The sequence below is a fragment of the Pelodiscus sinensis genome, chromosome 22 (assembly GCF_049634645.1).
Source record: "Pelodiscus sinensis isolate JC-2024 chromosome 22, ASM4963464v1, whole genome shotgun sequence".
Classification (NCBI taxonomy): Eukaryota; Metazoa; Chordata; order Testudines; family Trionychidae; genus Pelodiscus; species Pelodiscus sinensis.
The window spans coordinates 22,102,904-22,124,967 of record NC_134732.1 but is presented as its reverse complement, the minus strand read 5'-3'; the positions used below and the strand labels follow the sequence as shown (position 1 = coordinate 22,124,967).

Below are 22,064 nucleotides of genomic sequence, written 5' to 3'. Positions count from 1 at the left end.
TTCAGAACTTCTTTTTATTCAGTTGGCATGGTTGTTTGTTCTGCTAATGTTATACTACCATACCTATCACGGATGTTTTGAAGCCCTTGTTGGGATGGGTGTTCCAAATTAAATAAAACCATTTCTTATGCCTGTGCAATACTTTCATCCTTCCAAGTATGTCTGACTTCTTCATTATGTTGGTTGATTTCAATTTAGGACCAGTTCAGATGTGCCACTAAGGATTCCTCAACTTTTCATTCTGGAAACTATTTTCTTCTTGTTAAATCTGCCTCCAGAGATGATTGTAACTGTCATAGCTCTGCTACAAGGGTGATTAAAATCCATCTACTCAGTAGATAAATGTCACTATTGGTCCGTTGGTATCCTGTCAATGGGTTCAAGCAGTCTTCTGAATTGGAGTCTCCTGTATCCCTGTGGTGAAGCTAGGGCTTCATTTTTTCTACATGTATTGTTTACAGTGAACCCGTATTCAGTTTACCAGATAGTTTCAATAATACTTGACTTTTTTTCTTTCCCCACCAGATATCTGTTTGAAGGAGGTAACCTCAATTGCAGACAGTCTCTATAATATTCAACTTCTGAGAGAATTCTCAAATGAGTATCTAAACAAATGCTTTTACCTTACATTGGAGGATATGTTGTATGCTCCCTTAGTTCTAAAGGTAAGGTATATAATGGAATACCTACAATTTGATAAGAAATGTGTAAGTCATTAAGCTAAACTTTTTTATTTTTATTTTTTAAAGCCTAATGTTATGGTTTTCATTGCGGAACTATTCTGGTGGTTTGAGAATGTCAAGCCAGACTTTGTACAGCCCAGGGACATTCAAGAAATAAAAGATGGTGAGATATTTTGACTTTTTGGTAAATATTAAGTCTGTATTTTTATTTGTTTAAACAAATTATAAAGTAATGACATTGTTTGTTTTTACTGCTTTAGTCTCCTCATTGTTTGATTTCCACCAAAAGATTTTGGTCTTTGAAGTTCCTTTAAAAGGTTTAAATTTTCAGAAAAAAATTGCTTCAAGACCCAGTTGTGAATTGAATGATACATACTAGTATCATCTGCTATTATGTTTTAGTATGTAACCTGCTGCAGGGGGGACATGCTGGGCCTGCCACAGATAGGGGCTGCTCTGACCAGCTGGCTGGAGTAGCTCCTGTCTTCAGAGGGCCTTGCAGGGCTGGATCAGCCCCTGCCCAGGGTGGGTGGGGAGCAGCTCCAGTCCCTGCTGATTAACCCAAACCAGTATGCCTCACCCATTAAGGCTAAAACTTACTAGTTAGCCATTTACATCCCTACTTGCTGTCATTTTTTCACCATTGGAATCTTTTTCCATTAAAACACCTGGTAAAATCTTGCTTGAATTTTCAGGTGATACAGCCTTTTAAAAAAACACATGTAGTAATTCAAAATACTTGAAATTGTTAAACTATTTTAAAGTACTGCAATAGCAATTGTGGCTTTTTTTTAAGTTGGGTTCTAACAGAAAACTTTAATGTAACCCACTTTTGCCTTCCATACCGGGTGTATTATTTGCATCATAATCCACTGCTATGTAGTATAGCTCTCAATGATAGGGACTGTACTTTCATTCCCCTTGCAGTTTGTTGGGTACAGTATTTACATCTGTTTTATTTGTTGTGCATTGTTCATGTGTACTCTTGAATAAATACTACTCTTATTCTTGGAAATGGCTACATTTCATTGAGGTGGAATTATTGATGTATACAAGAAATCTCAAACACATGACCCACAGGCAAGATCCAGTCCACAAGACATTCTGCAGAACCTCAGCTTTCATTTTAAAACAAATACATTAATTCTTGGTACTTGTGGCTTCAGTGTCTTCCAGATATGAACAGAATGTAACTGAAGTAGTCATGGTGAACTGAAGGCAGCCTGAAACAGTGTCTCAGAATTGAATTCCCCATCCTCTAGTAATCTGGTTGAAGTGTCATCTATACAGCTCACTGCTGATATTTAATTACCAGCATACCCATGTCATTGCTGGTAACTTCAGCAGAAGCACTGGGGAAGGAGAGATGGAATTGCAGTTCTGGGGACTGGGAACTGGGAGTTGCTGCAGGGAAGGAAATGCAGAGAAGAGAACAGAGGAGACTCAAAGACAGGGCAGGGGCAAAGAAATACAAAAGAGCCTAAAGAAACAAAAGTAGGAATAACGTTAGGCCTGAAAAGAAGAGTGTACTTTCTGAATGAGTCAATCTGGCAAGAGGATCTAAACAAATAACTGAAATTATTTTACTACGTAAAAGCCATATTCTCCCTTTGAGAGAGCATTTTGCTGTGCATTGTATGGTGTATGTAACAGCCCATGAATTGTAATTAAAGTGTGGAATTTGACCCTCTCTTCCATGTGAGTTTGAAACCCCTAGTATTTGGATTTTTAAAGTTTTAAAGCATTTTTAGATCTTTTGGGATGAAATGTACTATGTAAATTGAATGTATTTAATTTAAAATTGTCAGTCATGTTCCTATCCATGCCATGATACAGTGCTGACTTGGATCACATGTTTGTTGAAAGCCACTACAGTTCTTTTGTAATGCAGCTTTTAGCACAAAACCTTGTTCTCAGAAGTTCTGTTTTAAAACAAATGTAGAAAGTTTGTGAGATTCATTTAATGTGTAACATCCGCATCCAGCAACGAGGTAGGGCTCAGGAAATAGGGCTCCATCTTTGTTTTTTTTATTTTTTGGATCATTACCTGGAGTGCTCTAGAAGCACATTGTTATAAAATGCTGCTTCTGAGTCTCATAACTTGTTGATGTTTAAATTCTGAGCTTCTGCAGTGAGGCTACTAGATGTTTGTGTACTGCTTTCTAGTATTGTTATTGTAATTTAAAGTAATGCTAACATTTACAAAAATATATGCAGCTAAAACAGTGCTGCAGCAGAAGAGCAGTCGTCCACCTGTTCCTATTTCCAATGCAACTAAACGAAGTTTCATGGCTAGTCCAGCTAGTACAAGTCCAGCAGACCTGCAGCCTTCAATTCAACTACCCCAAGAAGCTTGCAACAGGTATTACCTGCACCCTGAAGAATCTGACTATCTGTAAGTCTGTCTTTCTGTCTCTATATTCACCATCTTGCTTCTATTTCCATCTGGGTAATCTAGGAATTTCTATTCCTGCAAAATTATCTCATTTTGTTATTCATTTAAGGTCTTTGAACCTAATTTCCAAAATGTGCATAATTCTCAAGTTTAATGAAATATAGCAGTGATATGTGCTCTTCATAGCTTGAGTGAAAATTGTGACAGCAATATCATTCTATTAGAAGCTCAGCTAATTGTTAAGCAGAATTTTAAAAATGAAAACTATTCTGGAATGGTAATTTCCTATAAATGACCAAATAGAAAACAAAATAAAAATCCAAACTGAAACTGGTCCACTGTATGGACAGAAGAAGAAAAAGAGAACAGTAAGCAAGAGAAATGTTTGGAGGGAAAACAGATGAGTTTGGATCTCAGTTCTGACTCTTGCTTTCCATGCTGATAAGAACTGGAAGTATTCTAATGGTCATTGGTAACTCTCTTGTGGAGAAGGTTTTTCCCCTAAAAATGACAGCATACCGTGCTATTCAAGTGATTGCTTCTGGTGGACCTCTTTTATGTGAAGTAGTAGCATTATTCAGAATGAAGGAGAAAAGACTTGAGAAGGCAGTTATCTAAGCTGAAGCCTAGGAATGGTAGCTGTTAGTCCAGGCAAAGTCATATACTAATATCTGTTCACGATTGTTCAGGATACAAATAGGGTGTACAAATTGCTTACTGCATCAGACCTTGAGAAGTACCATAATGTACAAATGAATCAATGGCCATACAAGCTGCCAGAGAAAAAGATGCAAGTCCCTGTGGGACTCTCCTTCCTAACCTCTTCAGAAGTTGGCTTGTGCCCTGAAGTAAGGGTGTTTATATGTCTTCATGGGTTTTTTTTTAATCCTGTCTATTGCAGTCATGGCATATTTGTATAAATGTCCAATCCTTTTATGAATTCTATTACGTTTTTGGTGTCAAAGATATATTGTGGCAATGAATCCAGCAGATTAACTGCTGCATAAGTGTTTCCTTTTCAATTTTAAAGTTATAGCCTTTCCCATTTGTCAGCATCTCTGTTTTCATATATTATGAAAGGCAATGAATAAACTAAGTGACCCTATCTTCTCTTTAACGTATACATTGTCCTCACTTGTTTGTTTCCCACTAACTAGTCCCAGTTTTTCCAATGTCCCTTCATATCGACACTTTCTTTTCCTGCTTCTAATAAACTTTATTGTCTCTGAACCTTATTTATTACTCCTGTCTCTCTTTTAAGGGAATCTGAAAGGTGAGGACATACCAGTGGTATGTTATTTTCAGTATTACTTTCCCTTGTAATCCCTATGCAGCCTAACATTTTAAACATTTTTCACAACTGCTGCATGTAAAGCAGGGGTGGGCAAGAGGCTGCCAGCAGGCCAGATCCAGCCCGCAGCTGCCTTGCCCAAACCCTTAGGCAGAGCAGCTCACGCTTTAAATAGTTGGCTGCTCTCTGCTCTGGATGGCAGAGGAGAGAGGAGGAAGGCTTCAAACGCTGCCCCCTCCCAGCAAAATGTCTAGTTTCTGGCCAGTAGGAACTGAGAAATGTTCCTGGGTGATAGGGGCAGCAGCCTCAGACTGCAGCAAACATTCTGCCTCAGGTTTCTGCAGGGCTCCTGACTGGGAGCCACTTAGGTAAGTGCATCCCAGCCAGAGCCTGCCTCTAGCACCTCAGCCCTTGTCTCCCCTCTACCTGCCCAAGGCCACCACTCAGACCGTATGCACCCTTTGCCCCCTTCTCCCAGGTCACAACTCCCTCCGAGACCCTGCACCCCACCCCAAGGTCAGAATCCTCTCCTGCACCCCTACCCCCTGACCCTGTACCCCACTCCTCCTGCTCCAAGTCATCACCCAAAACCTCTGTATCCTCTTCACCCAGTCACAACTCCTTCCCAGCTCGCAAACCCCTCCTTTACCCAAACTCCATCTCAGACCCCACACTCCCTTCTGCACCCCAGTTCCCTACCCCAAGCTCCCTTCTACACCCAACCTCCATACCAGGCCCTGAACCGCCTGCATAGAAGTGTGGCCCTTGACCACTAGTCAAAATCTTGGAGTGGCTCCCCCATTAAAAATTATTGCCCATCCCCATTGTAAAGCAAAGGCAATAATTGAACTGTTCACAATGACAAGCAAGTTTTCCCCTGAGTTGTAAATTAACTTTAAACCCACTAAACATTATGAAAACTATCCATTTAGAAATTGAGCTGGTAGTACTTCATGAGCTATTCTGTTAGTTCATTTGGTCTTTTGATGTAACTACAAAAATCAGCTATAGCATGGCATTTTTTTTTTGCCTTGTAACCCTGTAGTTCTCATGACAGCATATATATTATTTTCACATATTCATGTCAATGTGTTAAGAGTTTGGCACAGAACATATTGCAGATACTTGGTGCAGTTTTATCAAGCTATTGTGGAGATGTAAAATCTGTCTGGGTTAAAACTCTGAGATTCATTTCTGGTAATCTGTTCTCTTTCTGATTTAATCATAAAATTAAACTAAAATCTTAACTCTGGTTTACATTTGAAGAGGTATGTTAAGAATATTAAATTACTCGATCTTCGCTCTATCCTCTTTTTCTATTATTTGTGTGTATTTGTCTACAGTGTACTGTTAAATAAGTTACATATTAAGATCTCTGCATGTGAATGATTAAAATATAAATTTGATTTTCAATAGTAGACTGAAATCCATAATACAGTATCTGAAATCTTGAATTTAATTTTCCATATTTGGCTTAAAATTTTCATCATAATTTTCGTAAATAAATGCTTTTTATTTAGTGATACATTTTTCTTTGGCAAGAGTGGTGGGGTTTTCTGCTATCAGATAACTTCCCTAGTATGTCACTTTCCTTCTACCTTTCTAGAAGTTTTACTCATCATAGTGATTAAGTTTTGTTTTGTTTTCTTAGTGGCAAAGGAAGCCCTGCCTTTAGCCCATCCCATCCATTATTGCCTCTGAGACAGAAGCAACAGAAATCATTGCAAGAGGAGGATTGTTCCAGTAAGTCTTTCATCCCAAATTTGTATGACTGCATATAATGAGCTTTCTACCCTGATTCTTTCCATGGGACAATCTGAAAATTATTTTTTGTGATGTAGAAAATCTAAGTTAAACCTTTTTATGAACATTTATATTTTTAAAGTTGATAAAGTCCTTTGTGTACTGTGGTATTCACCTTAAATACGGATAAATGAACTCATCTACTACAGGTTGAACCGTTCTAGTCTGGCACCCTCAGGACTTGTCCAGTGCTGAACCAGAGAATTTGCCAAAATGTGGGATGTCAATATTGTCTAGCAGCGTTACTAACACTTCCATCGCTTACTGGGCTCTTAGAGGACATTCAGGGGTCAATTAGAGCTAAATAGAAGCACAAAACACTGAGAGCCAGGTCTGGTGGCTGTAAATGCTTTATGGGACTGTGGGAAACTTGGCCACACCCATAAGTGGACATCCAGATAACTAAAATCATGCTGGACCACGGATATTGCTGGACCATAGAGTGCTGGACTAGAGGGCTTCAACCTGTATATGTGACTTATAGACCTGGCAGTGTCAGGTAAATCTGCAAGTATATTTACAAATATGATGTCACTGTAAGCTTTATTACGTTCTGAATGAGGTCTCAGATATATCATCAGTTATTTAGGTAATCTAGAAATCTCCATTTTGCCTGTGGATTTAACTTTTAACATTCTAAATCAGAGGAAGTTTAATGATTAAAACTGCAGGCCATCATTACTGTATGTCCAAGATATGTTCCGAAAAACGTGGACTGAGAGTGCAACAACTTAAAACAGGGAATTTTTTCCCTGTGGCTGACTTCCATTTGCGCAAATTGGGTGGGGTTTTTTGCTCAGCCTAAGAGCGGGGAATGGGAGGACTTAAACGCATCAATTCCTACAAGTGTCAATGACTTTAGTGTGGAACGGATGTATACTGGTGCGACTTACAGTGGAGATGTTCTGTACCCTCTTATAAGCAAATTCTAGGGAAAACTGGGGAGATGAGTTTCCTTTGTTGCTGTATATGGATCATAAGTGAATTATCTAAAATTGAATTCAGAAACAGCCAGTATGCAGTCACTTTGTGGTAAGGTTATATATTGCTTCAGAATTTAATATTGACAATATAAATTTTTTGGCCTTAAAGGGATTTTTAAGATCACTTCAGGAAATATATTTTAAGAGTGCAAAGTATTATCAAAATCATTTGTTTCAAATATGAATGTGGTCCTTCATATACAAGAAATGAAAACAAACAATTTTGAGGCAAAAAAGCAGCAGTTTTTCTGAGGTTTGGTGAACTTTTACGAAAGGGTTAGGAAATAAAATGGCAATCAGTAAAAACAAATTTACTCAAAGTTCCAGTGTGTTTTGTATGTCTGAATGTATATTGAGAATTATTTAAAAACTGGCTTTATGGAAGGATCATATTCAAGTTTAGCATTGATAATTAAAACAATTGCGAGATGACTTTTTATAATCTCAGATATCAAGGATTTCTTTGTACATTTATATTGTCTACAGTCCTAAAATACACATTTATTGCAGGTTAGATTTGACTCTTCATATATTTTAAATATTGAATTTCCTTTATTTCATTTTTCCTGCTTTAATATGCTAAAGTTAACCTGTTCTTTGTTGCCATCTGTTGGTGATGTAGTTTGTTGTATTTAATGTTTTTAAATGATAATATAAAACACTATGTCCAAAACTTTCAATAAACATGTAAAATATTTTAAACCTAATTAAAAATATTTTAGGTCATCGACATCGCTCTAATTCTTTGACACGAGTTGATGGGCAGCCACGAGGTTCGGTTCTTGCATGGCCAGAGAAAAAACCCAGGTAACTGCTCTGTTTGCTGTAAGAACTTCCTTTGTTCAGAAGGCAGGGAGATAGGGTGGTTAGATTATATGCCAGGTAGACTGGAGTGGTGCGGTGTCCGAATGGTTTAGAGCCAGGCATGCGTAGCAGTTTAACTTCATGTAAATACACTGGCCTATATGTTTAGAAGTGATCCCTCAATCTCTGGGTGACAATTGGAGATGCCTTAAAGGGCTGTGACTTTTTTTTTATTTTTTTTTAAAGAATTTGCCAAACACTGCTCACCCTCTCAAGGTCAGGGCATCTCAAATTGCTACCTGGTATCACCTGTCACACCTGATACAGGCCATTTCTCTCAAAACACATTTTGACTTCATATGTTTTATCATTGCAAATTTTTTACTCTTTTTAATGGCTCTGTCTCTTCTAGGCCTCTGTCTCAGCCAACACCATTTGCTCTTCATCATGCCACAAGTAGTGATGTGGACCCCGGATCTGGTGATAGCATTAGCCTGGCTAGATCGATCAGCAAAGACAGCCTAGCTTCGAATATTGTCACTCTGACTCCAAAACACCCGTCTCATCCTTCATCAATGAAAACAAATGGGAAAACCTTGCTGAACAATGTTGAAATTGAGGATGAAGATGAAGAACTTATTGCAATAATCAGATCTGATGAAATACCAGACCACGATGACCTTGAACTGCAGAGTGTGTCATCCAGGGCACCTAGCCTAGTTGCAGCTGCATGGTCTTCAAAACCACAAAGTGAGGCCATAGAAAGCAAAGCAGATAGTTTTTACTTAGAACCTTTAATGCCCGCAGTCCTAAAACCAGCAAAGGAAAAACAAATAACCAATAAAGAGGATGAATGTGGCGAGGGGAAACAAAGGGGCTTCATAACAAAAAGGCTAAATGAAGGCCACCTCCCTATGGTCCGTAAAAAAGCAAATAGCAGTCATGCTGATCATGATATCAATAGGACTTTTACCCCGATTTCTAGTTCTGATTTCACTGCAGTTGCGGATCCCTGTACTGCAGATTCAGTGACATTGTCTGAGGCAGGATTTGAAGCTCCTAGACCATCAGCTAGTAGCAGTTTAGAGCCTTCATCTCAGGAGCAGTCCACTGGTGGATTCTTTCTTCATACTGCCAAAGTTGAAGATGTAACAAGGAAAGTCAGTGTCAGCTATGTGAAAAGTACTAATTCTCATATACCCAGTCCAACATGGACAGTGGTGAGACAAGATTCTGATTCAGATCTGGACACCGATGTGGCTGAACAAGATTTGGTGGTGGTAGATGATCGTCCAGTAGTCTCTAAATACATAGGTGAGGAGGAATCAGCGAAGTTACAAGAGGATATGAAGGTAAAGGAACATGAAGATAAAGATGATGCCAGTGGACGTTCAAGTCCGTGCTTGAGTACAATTTCTCAAGTTAGCAGTGTGTCCATGACTAGTGGGAGTGTCAGAATGACTAATTTTGCAGAAAGGAAGCTCCAGAGACTTAATAGCTATGAAACAAAGTCCAGTACAAGTAGTTCCCAAAAGACCACACCTGATGGGTCAGAGAGCTGCCCTGCCCCATTAACAACATGGAAACAAAAGCGAGAGCAAAGCCCCACCAGACAAAATAAAGATAATGTCACTCTCTTGGCTTCTGAACTGGTACAGCTCCACATGCAGTTGGAGGAGAAGCGAAGAGCAATAGAGGCACAAAAGAAAAAAATGGAGGCCCTCTCCGCTAGACAGCGGCTAAAGCTTGGAAAGGCAGCTTTCTTGCATGTTGTTAAAAAGGGGAAAGCTGTTGATGTTCCACAGCCACTTAAACCAGAACACTTTGCAAAAGAATACTCTAGGAATAGTGGTGAAGATTTAGATGACGTTTCTTTAAGCTCAAAATCTGAGGAATTTCTTGTAAAAGAGGAAGAGAGGGAGGAAATGTTTTATGATTCACAAGAAGTATCAAAAATGAAAATGCAAGAAAACCTAGCTCTTGTTGAGCTACACAAACCAAAAGAATGTGCTGCTATGCATGAAATAGAAAAAAGCAAGATTATTTCTGCTGCCCTTCTAGAAGATAATGGTGCTGAGGTGGTGGATATTAATGAATGTGATCTTTCCATTGAAAAACTAAATGAAACAATCAGTACACTTCAGCAGGCTATATTAAAGATTTCTCACCAGCAAGAACTTCTTATGAAATCTCCAACGGTACCATCACCAAGTATAAGAAATAACTCACAGGACCAAAAGGTAAAACCATCCATTCATTTTGTTGAGCCCCTCTCTCCAACTGGAATGAGCAGTCTTCGTAAACCACCTAGACTTGGTCAAGGGCGGGGTCCTCGCTCTGGAAGACCAGCTGAACTGAGAGTTGCTAAAGACAGACATCAAAACTCAACACGTATTAAAACCCCAACACAAAGTGTAGAAACCTTACCACATTTAAGACCATTTCCAGCTAATAATCCATGTAGGACACCAACAGAAGCTAGTTTTGAAAATAGTCCAGATCATGGAAGCGGCTCTCAAGATAAGTTTTTCTTTGATAGCTATAGACGCCACGATGAGAGTAATCAACGGGCATTTGTTCTTTCCACTTCCAAAGATGCAAATATTATCTCTGAAATGAGCAAAGATATGAATAGCAGCTTAAAAGAAGAAGGGCTAAACTCTTCAGATGGCTCAGGAAAAGAAAATGTTCCAGTGGATGAACCACTGAAAAACAAGGTTAATCTCATAGAAGTTGACCTGTCCGACTTAAAAGCCCCAGATGAAGAAGGAGAAATTGAAAGCCAGGACAGCTCTACAGACCTAATTAATGAAGGGGATCAGAAGTCTGGGGTAGGGTTTTTCTTCAAGGTAAGCACAGGACATTTTCAGTTTCATATATATGGAAATCCTCTGCTGAAGGGAATTAGTTTTCTAGGCAGCTGTGATTGTTTGTGTTGTGGTACTACGTCGGAGCTACAGTCCTGACCAGGGGCCCATTGTGCAAACCACCATACAAACATAACAAAAAGATGGTACTTGCTCCAAAGATATTAAAACTAATGTTCTTCTTTGATTCATCACTAGCTCTGAAATGCAGATGTGCAAGTTATTAGAGCTGAATTATACTATTGCGATATTTACAGAAGCACTAAATATTTTTCAAATGTAATATGCTAAAATTTAAAGAAGCTGCTAAGTTATTTTGTGGGCTTGCTTTTCTGTATAGTATCTTTTATAGTGAGTGTCACAAGCATGGCCCATTTCACAATACATTTTAAACTGTAGTTAGCACATTAAAACTGCCTTAATGCGTCAGACCAAAGGTCCATCTTGCCCAGTATCCTGTCTGCTGACCTTGGCCAATACCAGATACCCCAGAGGGAGGTATCACAACAGGTAATCCTCACGTGATCCCTCTCCAGTCATCCATTTCCGGACAAACAGGGACTAGGGACACTATTTCTACCCATGCTGGCTAATAGCCATTGATGCACCTAATCTCCATGAATCTATCTAGCTCTTTTTTGAACCCTTTTAAAGTCCTGGTCTTCACCACATCCTCTGGCAAAGAGTTCCACAGATTGTGCGCTGAGTGAAGAAAAACTTCCTTTTGATTGTTTTAAACCTGCTGATTAAATTAGTTTGAAAGAAGCTTTTGCAGCAACAGCCTTGCAGCAACTTAGAGACTAACAAAACATGTAGATGATATCATGAGCACAACCCACTTTGCTTTAGGTATAGTACAGTTTGGTAAGAATTGACTCATAAATACGATTTACTGATACAGGAGATCCTGGACAATGTGAGACACTTCACAGTGTACTTTGCAGTTTTATATATTTCCTGCATTACGTATATTTGATAATGAAACTTCATTGGACTACGAGGCTGATTTCCCACCTCCTCTGGCTCTCCATGAACACTAGATGTCTGTTTTTCACAAGATTTTCTTACTGAGCAAAGACACTGAAAACTATTTATGTAGTGCACAGCCTCATAACTTACATTGTGAAGCCTGGAAAAATGTAGACTCCAAGATATTTGGAAACTATTTTACACCAGTAAAGAAGGTATTGGAATGTGGCTTATACATTTATTTGAAGTACTGATAGAAACGAGCTTTTAAAAGTTTTAATTTGTGACCTCAAGGATTTGTTGATGTTTACTTTCAGTTCCCCTCTCCTATTTCTGAAGTGCTATATCTTATATGGAATTTCAATTCTGCAGGATGAACATAAAGCAGAAGATGAACTAGCAAAAAAGCGTGCAGCATTCCTTTTGAAACAACAGCGGAAAGCTGAAGAGGCTCGGATCCGAAAACAGCAGCTTGAGGCAGAAGTTGAACAAAAGAGAGACGAAGCCCGGTAAAACTAACACGCTGTACTTTAGAAAGGAATAATTTTACAACCTACCCTTTTCCTTGAAAAAATGGTTACTAGAGTCTGAAAACTGTTTGCTTTTCAGTCGCAAAGCTGAAGAGGACCGAATACGAAAAGAGGAAGAGAAGGCCCGAAGAGAACTCATCAAACAAGAATACTTGAGGAAAAAACAGCAGCAAATTTTGGAAGAGCAAGGACTAGGAAAACCCAAATCAAAACCCAAGAAACCTAGGCCAAAGTCTGTCCACCGAGAAGAGTCATACAGCGATTCAGGAACAAAGTGTTCTTCTACACGTAAGTGTTTTTCATTCCAACTTGAGTCTGCAATCAGTTTTTAGCAAAATCAGATTTCATGTATTCTTTTTCTCCCCCTATAGCTGATAATTTAAGTAGTGCTCAGTCTGGTTCCAGCCTGTCTTTGGCCTCAGCAGCAACCACTGAACCTGAAAGCATACACTCTGGTGGCACTCCTTCCCAACGGTAAAGACAATTAAAAATAAATCTTATTTATGAGCTAGGACTTGGATTAAATATTAACGATGTAATGAATACTTTTTAATTTAGTCTATAAAGTTGAGGCATAAAATGGCATATGGCCGGTGTTCTTCATCAGTTTTACTTGCATCTAAATTGTTAATAGTACAGATTACCTTGTATTAAAAGTTTAAGTAGGGATGATAGAAACTCGCCTTCTTTTGGAAGGACCAATTATATAGGAGGAGAATTACTTATAGTTAAAAGCATGGTGAATGTTAAACTTATTTAACCAAAAAAAAAAAATCCTCATATTGGGGATCCCTGCTTTATTCCAACAGAGTAGAGTCAATGGAATTCTTACCAATATTGAGCAGGAATCCTAGCAGAAACACAGAGAGAGACTGGGAAAATGCTTCAACAGCATCTTCAATTGCTTCAGTGGCAGAGTACACAGGTAAATGCTTCCATTTTAGGTTAATCATTTCTAACTCTGAAATACTAAATAATGCCAGTCAAATAACAAATGTTAAGAGTGCATTGTGCTGTGATGAGTTCTTATTTCTGGAAGCTCTGGTGTGTCAGAATGCTTGAATGTTTAAAAAATGCCAGTGATCTAATTTAAATAGTGAATATTAAATACAGAAAATACTTCAGATGTTTCATTTTAAGCATATAGGTGGGTAAAGTCAGCATGGTGTAAGTTTGCGAGAAACTTTTTGCTCATTTGTTCCATAAATACAATGCTTATAGTATTGGTGGCTACTTGTGAGCATCATAATTGTTAGCTGCTGAGCCAGAATGTTAGTTCTCTGATTGCTGAGGGAATGGAAAGGATTTTAAAGTAGAAAATGGTTTCTTAGAAAGAGAGGATATCCCAGGATCCTAAAATTCCCATTAGAACTCTGCCAGCTTCTACTACACAGATTCATGTGCATATGTAAAAATGAGGAGTCCCTCTGGGTTTATGCACTGGAAAGAGAATCCATGCATGTTGAGCCTCTTATTATGTGCAGAATAAACTGTGCTTTTATTTAAAGTCACTTTTCACTTTGGATATGTCTACATAAACTATTTTGACTTAAGATACCCTAATTCAGCTTTTGGTGCTGTCTACACAGCAGGAAGTCGAAGGAAGAACACTCTTCCTTTGACTTCCCTTATTCCTCGTAAAACGAGGGTTACAGGAGTCGGAGTAAGAAGTCATCCAGCTCACCGTTATTTCAAAATAAAGGCTTGTAGTGTAGACATGCTCTTTATTATTTCGGGATAACGTCAGTTATTCCAGTATAACACTGCTGTTATACCCTTGATATTTTTAAATTCCTGCTTCCTTAATAAATTGACATTTTTGCATCCTGAACGTGTATGTTTCTATCCGTTTGAAACTACAGCTTTTATCTTTACAAATATGTTTAATAGAAATAAGATTAAGAACTATTATTACATTTACCTAGTTATGATATTTAGTAAATAATTTGTTTCTTACCTTTTTTAGGTCCAAAATTATTTAAAGAACCCAGCAGCAAATCTAACAAACCAATTATTCACAATGCTATATCTCATTGCTGTCTTGCTGGAAAAGTGAACGAACCACATAAGAATTCAATATTAGAGGCAAGTAGATATTTATTAAAACTGCAGTGCTATGAATGCACCTGCAGTAAACTCATCTGTAATGCATATTGCCTAATTCCATGAATAGTATGTTATCTTGAATGCTTTTCTCATAACATGCCTATGAAGTCCAGCATGTTTTCGTTAGCAGATTGAGATTGTCTCGCTTCCTCCTCCTTATTTCCTCCCCCCCCCCCCCCCCCAAATCTTCATTTGGAAGAATTTTCTACATGCTATTTAAACTGTTAGGAAAGTTCAGTTTTATTTGTGAAAATGTGGATGCTTCCTTTGGCAACACATAAGAACATAAGAATGGCCGTACTGGGTCAGACCAAAGGTCCATCTAGCCCAGTATCCTGTCTACCGACAGTGGCCAGCACCAGGTGCCCCAGAGAGCGTGGACCGAAGACAATGATCAAGTGATTTGTCTCCTGCCATCCCTCTCCAGCCTCTGACAAACAGAGGCCAAGGACACCATTTTATCTCCTGGCTAATAGCCTTTTATAGACCTACCCTCCATGAAATTATCTAGCTTCTCTTTAAACTCTATTATAGTCCTAGCCTTCACAGCCTCCTCTGGCAAGGAGTTCCACAGGTTGACTACACGCTGTGTGAAGAAGAACTTTCTTTTATTAGTTTTAAACCTGCTACCCATTAATTTCATTTGGTGCGTTGTGTGTAAAACACATTCCTTTTCTTGGAGGTGGTCAATGATGCAAAGTTAGGCAATGGTAGTTTTTACCTAAGGGAAAATGAATTTCAGTGTTTAAATACGACAATGATGTGTTAAAGAAAAACTTAAACTAGGTAAACTTGAAAAATGAGGCAAAAGGATAATGATTAGAAATTATGAGGCAATTTCTTTTAATCACTAAGAAAAAAGGCGCTTCCCCAGGTTGTGAAAGTGTTCTAAAATACTGTTATGAGCTTGGTTCACTTGCATCAGAAAGAGATTTGCAAGTTCTGAGATTTCTCGACTAAACTCATTTTTGTTTCAGACATAGGTACGCTGTCTTGCCCATTACAACGAATAGCTTGCAAAAATTAAAAATAAACTTTTGTGTGAAGCAAGTAAATATAAATGCCCAAAGACGTCATGATGTGATGTGTATTTATGAGAATTGTATTGTGTCTGGCTAATGGGTCTTGCCCACATGCTCAGGGTTTAACTCATCAACATACTATGGGTTTGGCAGGAATAATCCCGCCACTTCCCCAGTCAGATTGGCAGAGAACTTGGGGTTTGTCACCATCCTCTGCAGCATGAGGCACCGGGTTTAAACTAGTATAAATGGTGGATTCTCTAACTTGGAAGTCTTTAAATCATGATTTGAGGATTTCAGTAACTCAGCCAGGAGTTGTCGGTCTGGTGTAGGAGTGGGCGGATGAGTTTGTCACTTACAGTATGCAGATCAGACTTGATACATGATCATGACCTTAAAGTCTGAATTCAATAAGCCCTCACCCCCAAAGTAGAGCTAGATAAATGAAAAGGGGTAAAACAAAACTCCGCACATTAATTCAAAAGAAAAATGTATGCAAACTTCTACTGTGAAATTCTTCCTGTGATATTTAATTGCAAAGCAAGATATTATAATGGAGACAGTGGAAGAATAGGAAACAAATAAGTGTCTTCTGACTTACCGGTATTTCTCTTCCTCCAAGTCTCTGAACAGTAAAATAATTCGGACAGTATTTTGAGATCTTGAATTTCTTCAGTGTTTCTGTTTTGGTTAGTACTTTCACTTTCTTGGGCAGATACTGCTTTCACAGGAGTTGTTTATCCATCTCTTTGAAGTAACCAGTATAGCTAAACATACTACAATACAATTTTTATTTTTACTAGCAGTGCAGATAAGGAAAATAGTATCCCTTTTCTCTCAGTAATTTGTACATAGTCATAATTAACTTCTGCAAGGTGTACTCAAGTATTTAAACACCAGTGTTCACAACGGTAATCTGTAATTGCTTCGTTTAAATGGGTTTTCCCCTCTTGTGGATCTTGTGATGGACTGAATTTGTCTAGATGTGAGCCTTAGGGGTTTTTTAATTTAAAAAAACCACTTTTTATGTTCTTTCTATATTAAACTGGCAGTGGCATTCTCCTAGGTAAAAGCATAGTCCTCCGCCTATGGATTAGTCACTAGAAAGTGCTCATATAGTAAGAGCATGTCTGTTTCTATGCTACTTAATGACAAATATAGAAGAAATTCAGTTAATCAGATTGCTGTTTGTGTATTGGTTGGCACTGCTTTTTCCATTTTGTCCCCATTTCTGTATAAGCTTTTTTTCAGACATATATTCTAAGTTTAATATCAAGTTAAAATTAAAATAGAATTGTAGTGAAAATTGTTGACAAGAAAGTGTCATTCTGTCCCCAATCTGATGAAGTTTTTACATCACGTTATTTTCAGCTTGGAGAGTCCTCTCCAATATTAAATTACATTGTTACATAGCATCTTCTGTGTTCTCTGCTAGGGTTATATCTGGAAATCCCAACATCTGAGGGCATAGTGAAAGATGACAGAATACGCTATTTTAAATGTTTAAATTTTGAAAAATTCTTTAATCTTCTCCCTCTTTTAATTTAGTGAGTATCCAGTATTGTTTATAGTCTTCATTATGAACAATCTAAGCATTTTTCCTTTTTTAAAATGTAGGAACTAGAGAAGTGTGATGCCAACCACTACATTATTTTGTTCCGTGATGCTGGCTGCCAGTTTAGAGCACTTTACTGCTACTACCCTGACACGGAAGAAATCTACAAGCTGACTGGAACAGGGCCAAAGAGCATCAACAAGAAAATGATTGACAAGCTTTATAAATACAGCTCAGACAGAAAACAGTTTAACTTAATTCCAGCTAAAACCATGTCTGTGAGCGTGGATGCTCTTACTATTCATAACTATTTGTGGCAAGCCAAGCGACCTGCAGTGCCAAAGAAGACTCAGACTCGTAAATGACATTGAATTTTTGGGGGACAAGATTGCTGAATTGGGATTACATTGAAAGAAGAAATGTTTACCATTTTCCTCCAGTTGGGTATGAAATCTGCAGAATCATAAACATTTTTTTAAGAGGCTTCTAAACAAAAACCATGGATGCAAGTATACAAGAATGAAGGAACAACGCCAGTGTTTTTTATGAATGATAAATCTGCTGTTATGCCCAATGCTAACTACTGAGGCTTTCAAATGAGAGACTGCATGTAGCAAGATCTTTAATCAGTGGATTTCCTTTTACTTGAAGCTCTTTGTCGGTACAGATTGGGAATAATTTAGTTTTTCTCTCCACCTCATTTCCTCTTTTTCCCATCATTCTTAAAGTTGGCAAGCTCTGAACTTCAATAGGAGAATTAAGAACAGATTTTGGGTGATGAGATTTTTGAAACATGTTCTTTAGGGAAGAGCAACCGTTGAGAATTTTTTTGAGGAACTGTATATCAGATTGTTGTACTGTATCTGCAGCTGACAAGTTCAGTGCTCAGATTTCTGAAAGCCCCAGCCCATGCTGCTCAGAACAAAGTTTACGTACAGTATCCGTTCACTATAAGCACTGAAAGATTGCAAAGTCTGTCTTTTTAAAAAAATGTTTGCAAATTTAAAGATGGAATATTTCTGGAACACAATCATGAGGAGGTATACCGGTGCTACTAGCTGGAATATGCCTGATTGAAACTTGAGGCAAGCTGAATGGAGCACAGTTATCATTATTTCAGTTTCAGGTAGTGTCCTAAAGATTTGTTTGCTTTCATACAAACAGATTCTGGTAGATGTAGAACATTTCCACAGAGCACGTTACTTCTGTATGATGGTGCACTTAAAGATCACAAATTTTAATGTTTTTATTATGTCATGAAATGTAATTCTACTTTCTTTGCCCTGTCTTTATTCTGAATGAGCAGCATGCTCTACAATGAAGAGTGTGTACAATTTTTTTTTATTTGGGGTGATATATTAATATATATTAAATTGGTTTGTTTTCTCATTTAAAAGCAATTTTTGAACAGAAATTTTGCATTTGTTTCAAAAGCCCAAATGCGTCAAATGGCTTTGATTTCTTTTCATGTTGAAATATTAAATCTTGAGTTATGACCTTAAAAATCTGTCTGGTGTTCAGCAGATCAATTTTGTGTTTGGTGGGCAATGGGGTATATCTGCAGTTTTATTTGTTGAGGCTCTCATTTCCGTTTAATGCCCATACTTTAAAGTAACCAGAGTGCTGTAGCTACAACATAACTTATCCATTAGCATGTTCCTATTACGTCTTATTTTGACACTACTACCTGAGGATTTTATAGGTTTGTAACTTTGCACATGTTTACTTTTATTTGAGGTGTTACTTGAATATATCTTGTAATGCAGAGGGCACGATTCCAATTCTAGATATAAAAATGAAGCTCTAAAATACATTGTAATTATTAAATAAACCTTACAAATAATGGGAGTGACAAACTGAGTCATGTACATAAGGGGGAAAATAGGGTACGTGATATGCTAGTTAGAGCAAAGTGAAGGTCTTCCATTGCAGTCTTCTCAATTTTCCCTCCCTCTTCCCACCCCCAATACTTTTAAAATAGGCTGCTGCAATGTTGTAAATTTTGTTAGATAGCTGGTTGAGTGTAAATAACTAAAGGCTTTATGATTTCTAAAGTGCTAAGTATTAAATACCATTATGCATGTAACTTTTCTGTTACCATGCTTTTCATGCTTGTGCTTTATTTCTCACTGTTTGATATTATATACCATATTTATTTTATGAAGCACTGAAATTTAATAAAAATCATTAACTGATTTCCTTTATTTCATGTGTACCCTTTTGTTGCAACGTCCTGTCAAAGAACTAATCATAAGCTTTAAAGATGTGCTATTCTATGTTTACAAATAGATGAAGATTCTAATAACGCAAAAGTTGCTATAGTTATTGGCAGAGTATCATCCTCTTGAACTTTTTTCTAAGCTTCAACATTTGACCGTAATCATATTAGGGGCTACCAGCAAAGTGTTTCCTTCAAAGCATGTTGTAAATTAGTTTAAGTATCTTTTCACCAGTTTACATACAGAAGAACTGAGGCATGGATTCCAAAGTTATACAGCGAGTCAGCGATAGAGCTAAAAATGAAACCCCAGGTCCCCTGAGTCTTGTCTCCTGTTATTTGGACCTTGGTCCTTCCCTAAGTCATTGTTTTAGATCACATATAGAATTTCAAAAGCACTAACATTTTTTTTCAACTGGGCATCGGTGTTAATCTGTGAATTTTATTTTGAGGTGCCAGCAATAGCTCCTTAGGTAAGGATAGATTCACCCTCTATTTTGTATGAAAAGCAAAGCATATCCTCCCTCCCACCCAAACCACAACCTTGATAATTTGGACATAGAATGAATTTTCTGAGACTGTACAGTAAATCCTTTAATTAATTTAGGGGTTGAAATTAATGTATAACTGGGTTCTTTCAGAAATTTAGCATCCAATGTCACACCTTTTTTGTTCCTCATAATCTTAACAGAATAATGCAAATTGCTGCTGTTTGAAGAAATTCTTTTTAGGATTAATGGAAATTTTCCCTCTTGGTCATACCTCAAACTTCCTTCTTCAGCAGAGATAAAAGAATCATCCTCAGAAAATTCCATTAAGAACCGCCCTTCTTCAGAATGGCTGTAATCTCCTATTATTCTCACTGAGACTGAGATTTCCTTGCCAGTAGTAAAGACCATCACTGCCTTCATTCACCTGATTCTCCTAATATTCCATGTTGCTTCATGGCAGTTTATATGGCCACCATTTTCACTCAGGGCAGTTTGGCTTTGCTTTCCATTGGGAATAATGAAAGGCAATCACCATTTTGGAGAAGTTTTATTTTAACTAAAAGTGGCATGTAACTTCAGTGCTATTAACAGGAAAAGGTGGCCCTTTTTAAATGAGTGTTCTTCATGAACCTCTCAGAAATGTTGTCCGCCTCTGTCAAGCTTTCCATTATGAAAAAAAATTAATCCTGAATATTTTCCAAGGCTTTTCTATTGCATCAGATCCACTCAATAGAGATTGAGCAGGAAGGAAGGAAAAACTAGTTTGCGTGTTTTTCGGGCACTATAAGGGATGCAGGTAGGAATTTAAGGGACATGTGCAGAGGCATAGGAGGTAAGAAAAGCCTGGTGAGAAATGTACAAGGGAACATGAATGTCGTGTGTGTGTGCGCAAAGAAAATCACGTTTTTTTGTTTTTTAAATTTTAAAAATCAAAACAACCTCCCTGCCCCAAATCATGTGGCTTTTGCATGGTGCCACACAGTTACAGTAGAGGATGCTTGTATGCCCTGGCTATGTTTCTGTACTTCAGAGGTATGGATTTCTTTAATCCAGAATTTCCTAGGTTTCTAACATTTTGTGTTTAATTACAATAGCCTTAGAATGTGTGCAACACCTTAAATTATTTAATTTTACTCTCCAACTCTATTTTCAACAGTCTTTTGTCTGGGAACATACACTTGACTGACTTTTTCCATGACTCTGTTAGATAAAAATGAATGATTAAAATCCCAATTTTTTGTATATGCCATTCCTATCGAGCAGCTTGTAAAAAATTGTACTAAAGTCTTCCATTGACCCACCTACCCACCAAATCATCACCTGGCTTGTGCAGTTCATTTGAAGTTTTGTCATGGACTTTGCAGGGTCAAGATTTGCCCTTACCCTGTGCATCTTTGTAAGTCCTACCATTCAATTGCTATGTCCAATGACTAGCTCTTCTGTACTTGTGGCTATATTCTGCTGTTACACCAATGGCAACTAAAGTCAATAAAGCTATTCTTACCAATGTAACGAAGTAGAATTCACCCCTGCTAAAAAGAAAAGCCTTGGACATCCTTTTAGAGCTTTAAGACCTAGTTGTGGTGTGTTCAGTTTAGGTATTTTTCCTCCAGTGGCTGGTAAAGTATGCAATAATTGTCCTGAAAAACTGACTCTGTTTTTCACCAAATTTTCAAAAATACTGACACCTAAATAGAACAACATTTAGTGCCTATTTTTAGGTTGCACCTCTCCTAATTTTTCATATTTGCACTGAGGCAGGAAAGATTAGAGATGCAGTGCTCTAGCCTGTCGTCTTCTTTTTGTTTGTTGGCTTTGCTGCATCATAGAGTTGCAGAACATCCTGAAGACTTAATCTTTACATCTTACTATTTTTGTTAAAATGTGCTGGTAAAAGTATGGACCCTTAAAATACCTTAAATGACTCACTAAAAATATGTACTACACTCTAATAAATCACAGAAAGAAGCATTACTGAAATGAAAAAAGTGGCCACCTATTTATAAACGATTTATGCTTCAATCTTCGCCCTAAAACAATTTTAAATAGCTTCTAATTGGATCTCCAACTTCCAGTTTAATAGCCACACTTGCCAATTTCAAAGCCACACTTGCCAATTTGTATTGGGTCTGGGTTGGGTGAAGAGGAGAGTAGGTACTATGAAATAATTTAAAAGTACAGTCCACTTGTATTTTTGGCTAATATAATGCAGTACAGGATTATAATCCTTTGACAATACATACATATATATAGTCTTGAAGTTTTGTAAACAAGAGGAATGTACATCTTTAAAGTCTTTTCATGCCATGATTTATTTTTCAAACTTTAACATTGTGCATTTACATAT

At 37.6% G+C, this 22,064-nt stretch overlaps 1 protein-coding gene across 2 annotated transcripts in view; it reads left to right on the top strand.

The window, feature by feature from the left end:
* The window catches only part of CAMSAP1 (calmodulin regulated spectrin associated protein 1), a 52,089-nt gene extending 32,886 nt beyond the window's left edge, over window positions 1-19,203 (top strand). Inside the window, exons 7-18 of one of the 2 annotated variants that reach the window (XM_075905521.1) lie at window positions 526-665; window positions 750-846; window positions 2,901-3,045; window positions 6,021-6,112; window positions 7,878-7,962; window positions 8,372-10,808; window positions 12,168-12,304; window positions 12,405-12,613; window positions 12,697-12,799; window positions 13,135-13,250; window positions 14,292-14,410; window positions 17,071-19,203. In XM_075905521.1, coding sequence (XP_075761636.1) covers window positions 526-665; window positions 750-846; window positions 2,901-3,045; window positions 6,021-6,112; window positions 7,878-7,962; window positions 8,372-10,808; window positions 12,168-12,304; window positions 12,405-12,613; window positions 12,697-12,799; window positions 13,135-13,250; window positions 14,292-14,410; window positions 17,071-17,373 — 3,983 coding nt within the window. In that variant the 3' untranslated portion in view covers window positions 17,374-19,203. Of the gene's footprint in view, window positions 1-525; window positions 666-749; window positions 847-2,900; window positions 3,079-6,020; window positions 6,113-7,877; window positions 7,963-8,371; window positions 10,809-12,167; window positions 12,305-12,404; window positions 12,614-12,696; window positions 12,800-13,134; window positions 13,251-14,291; window positions 14,411-17,070 lie in introns of both variants that reach the window. The other variant, XM_075905520.1, reaches the window with a different exon arrangement.
* The last annotated feature ends 2,861 nt before the right edge of the window (window positions 19,204-22,064 follow it).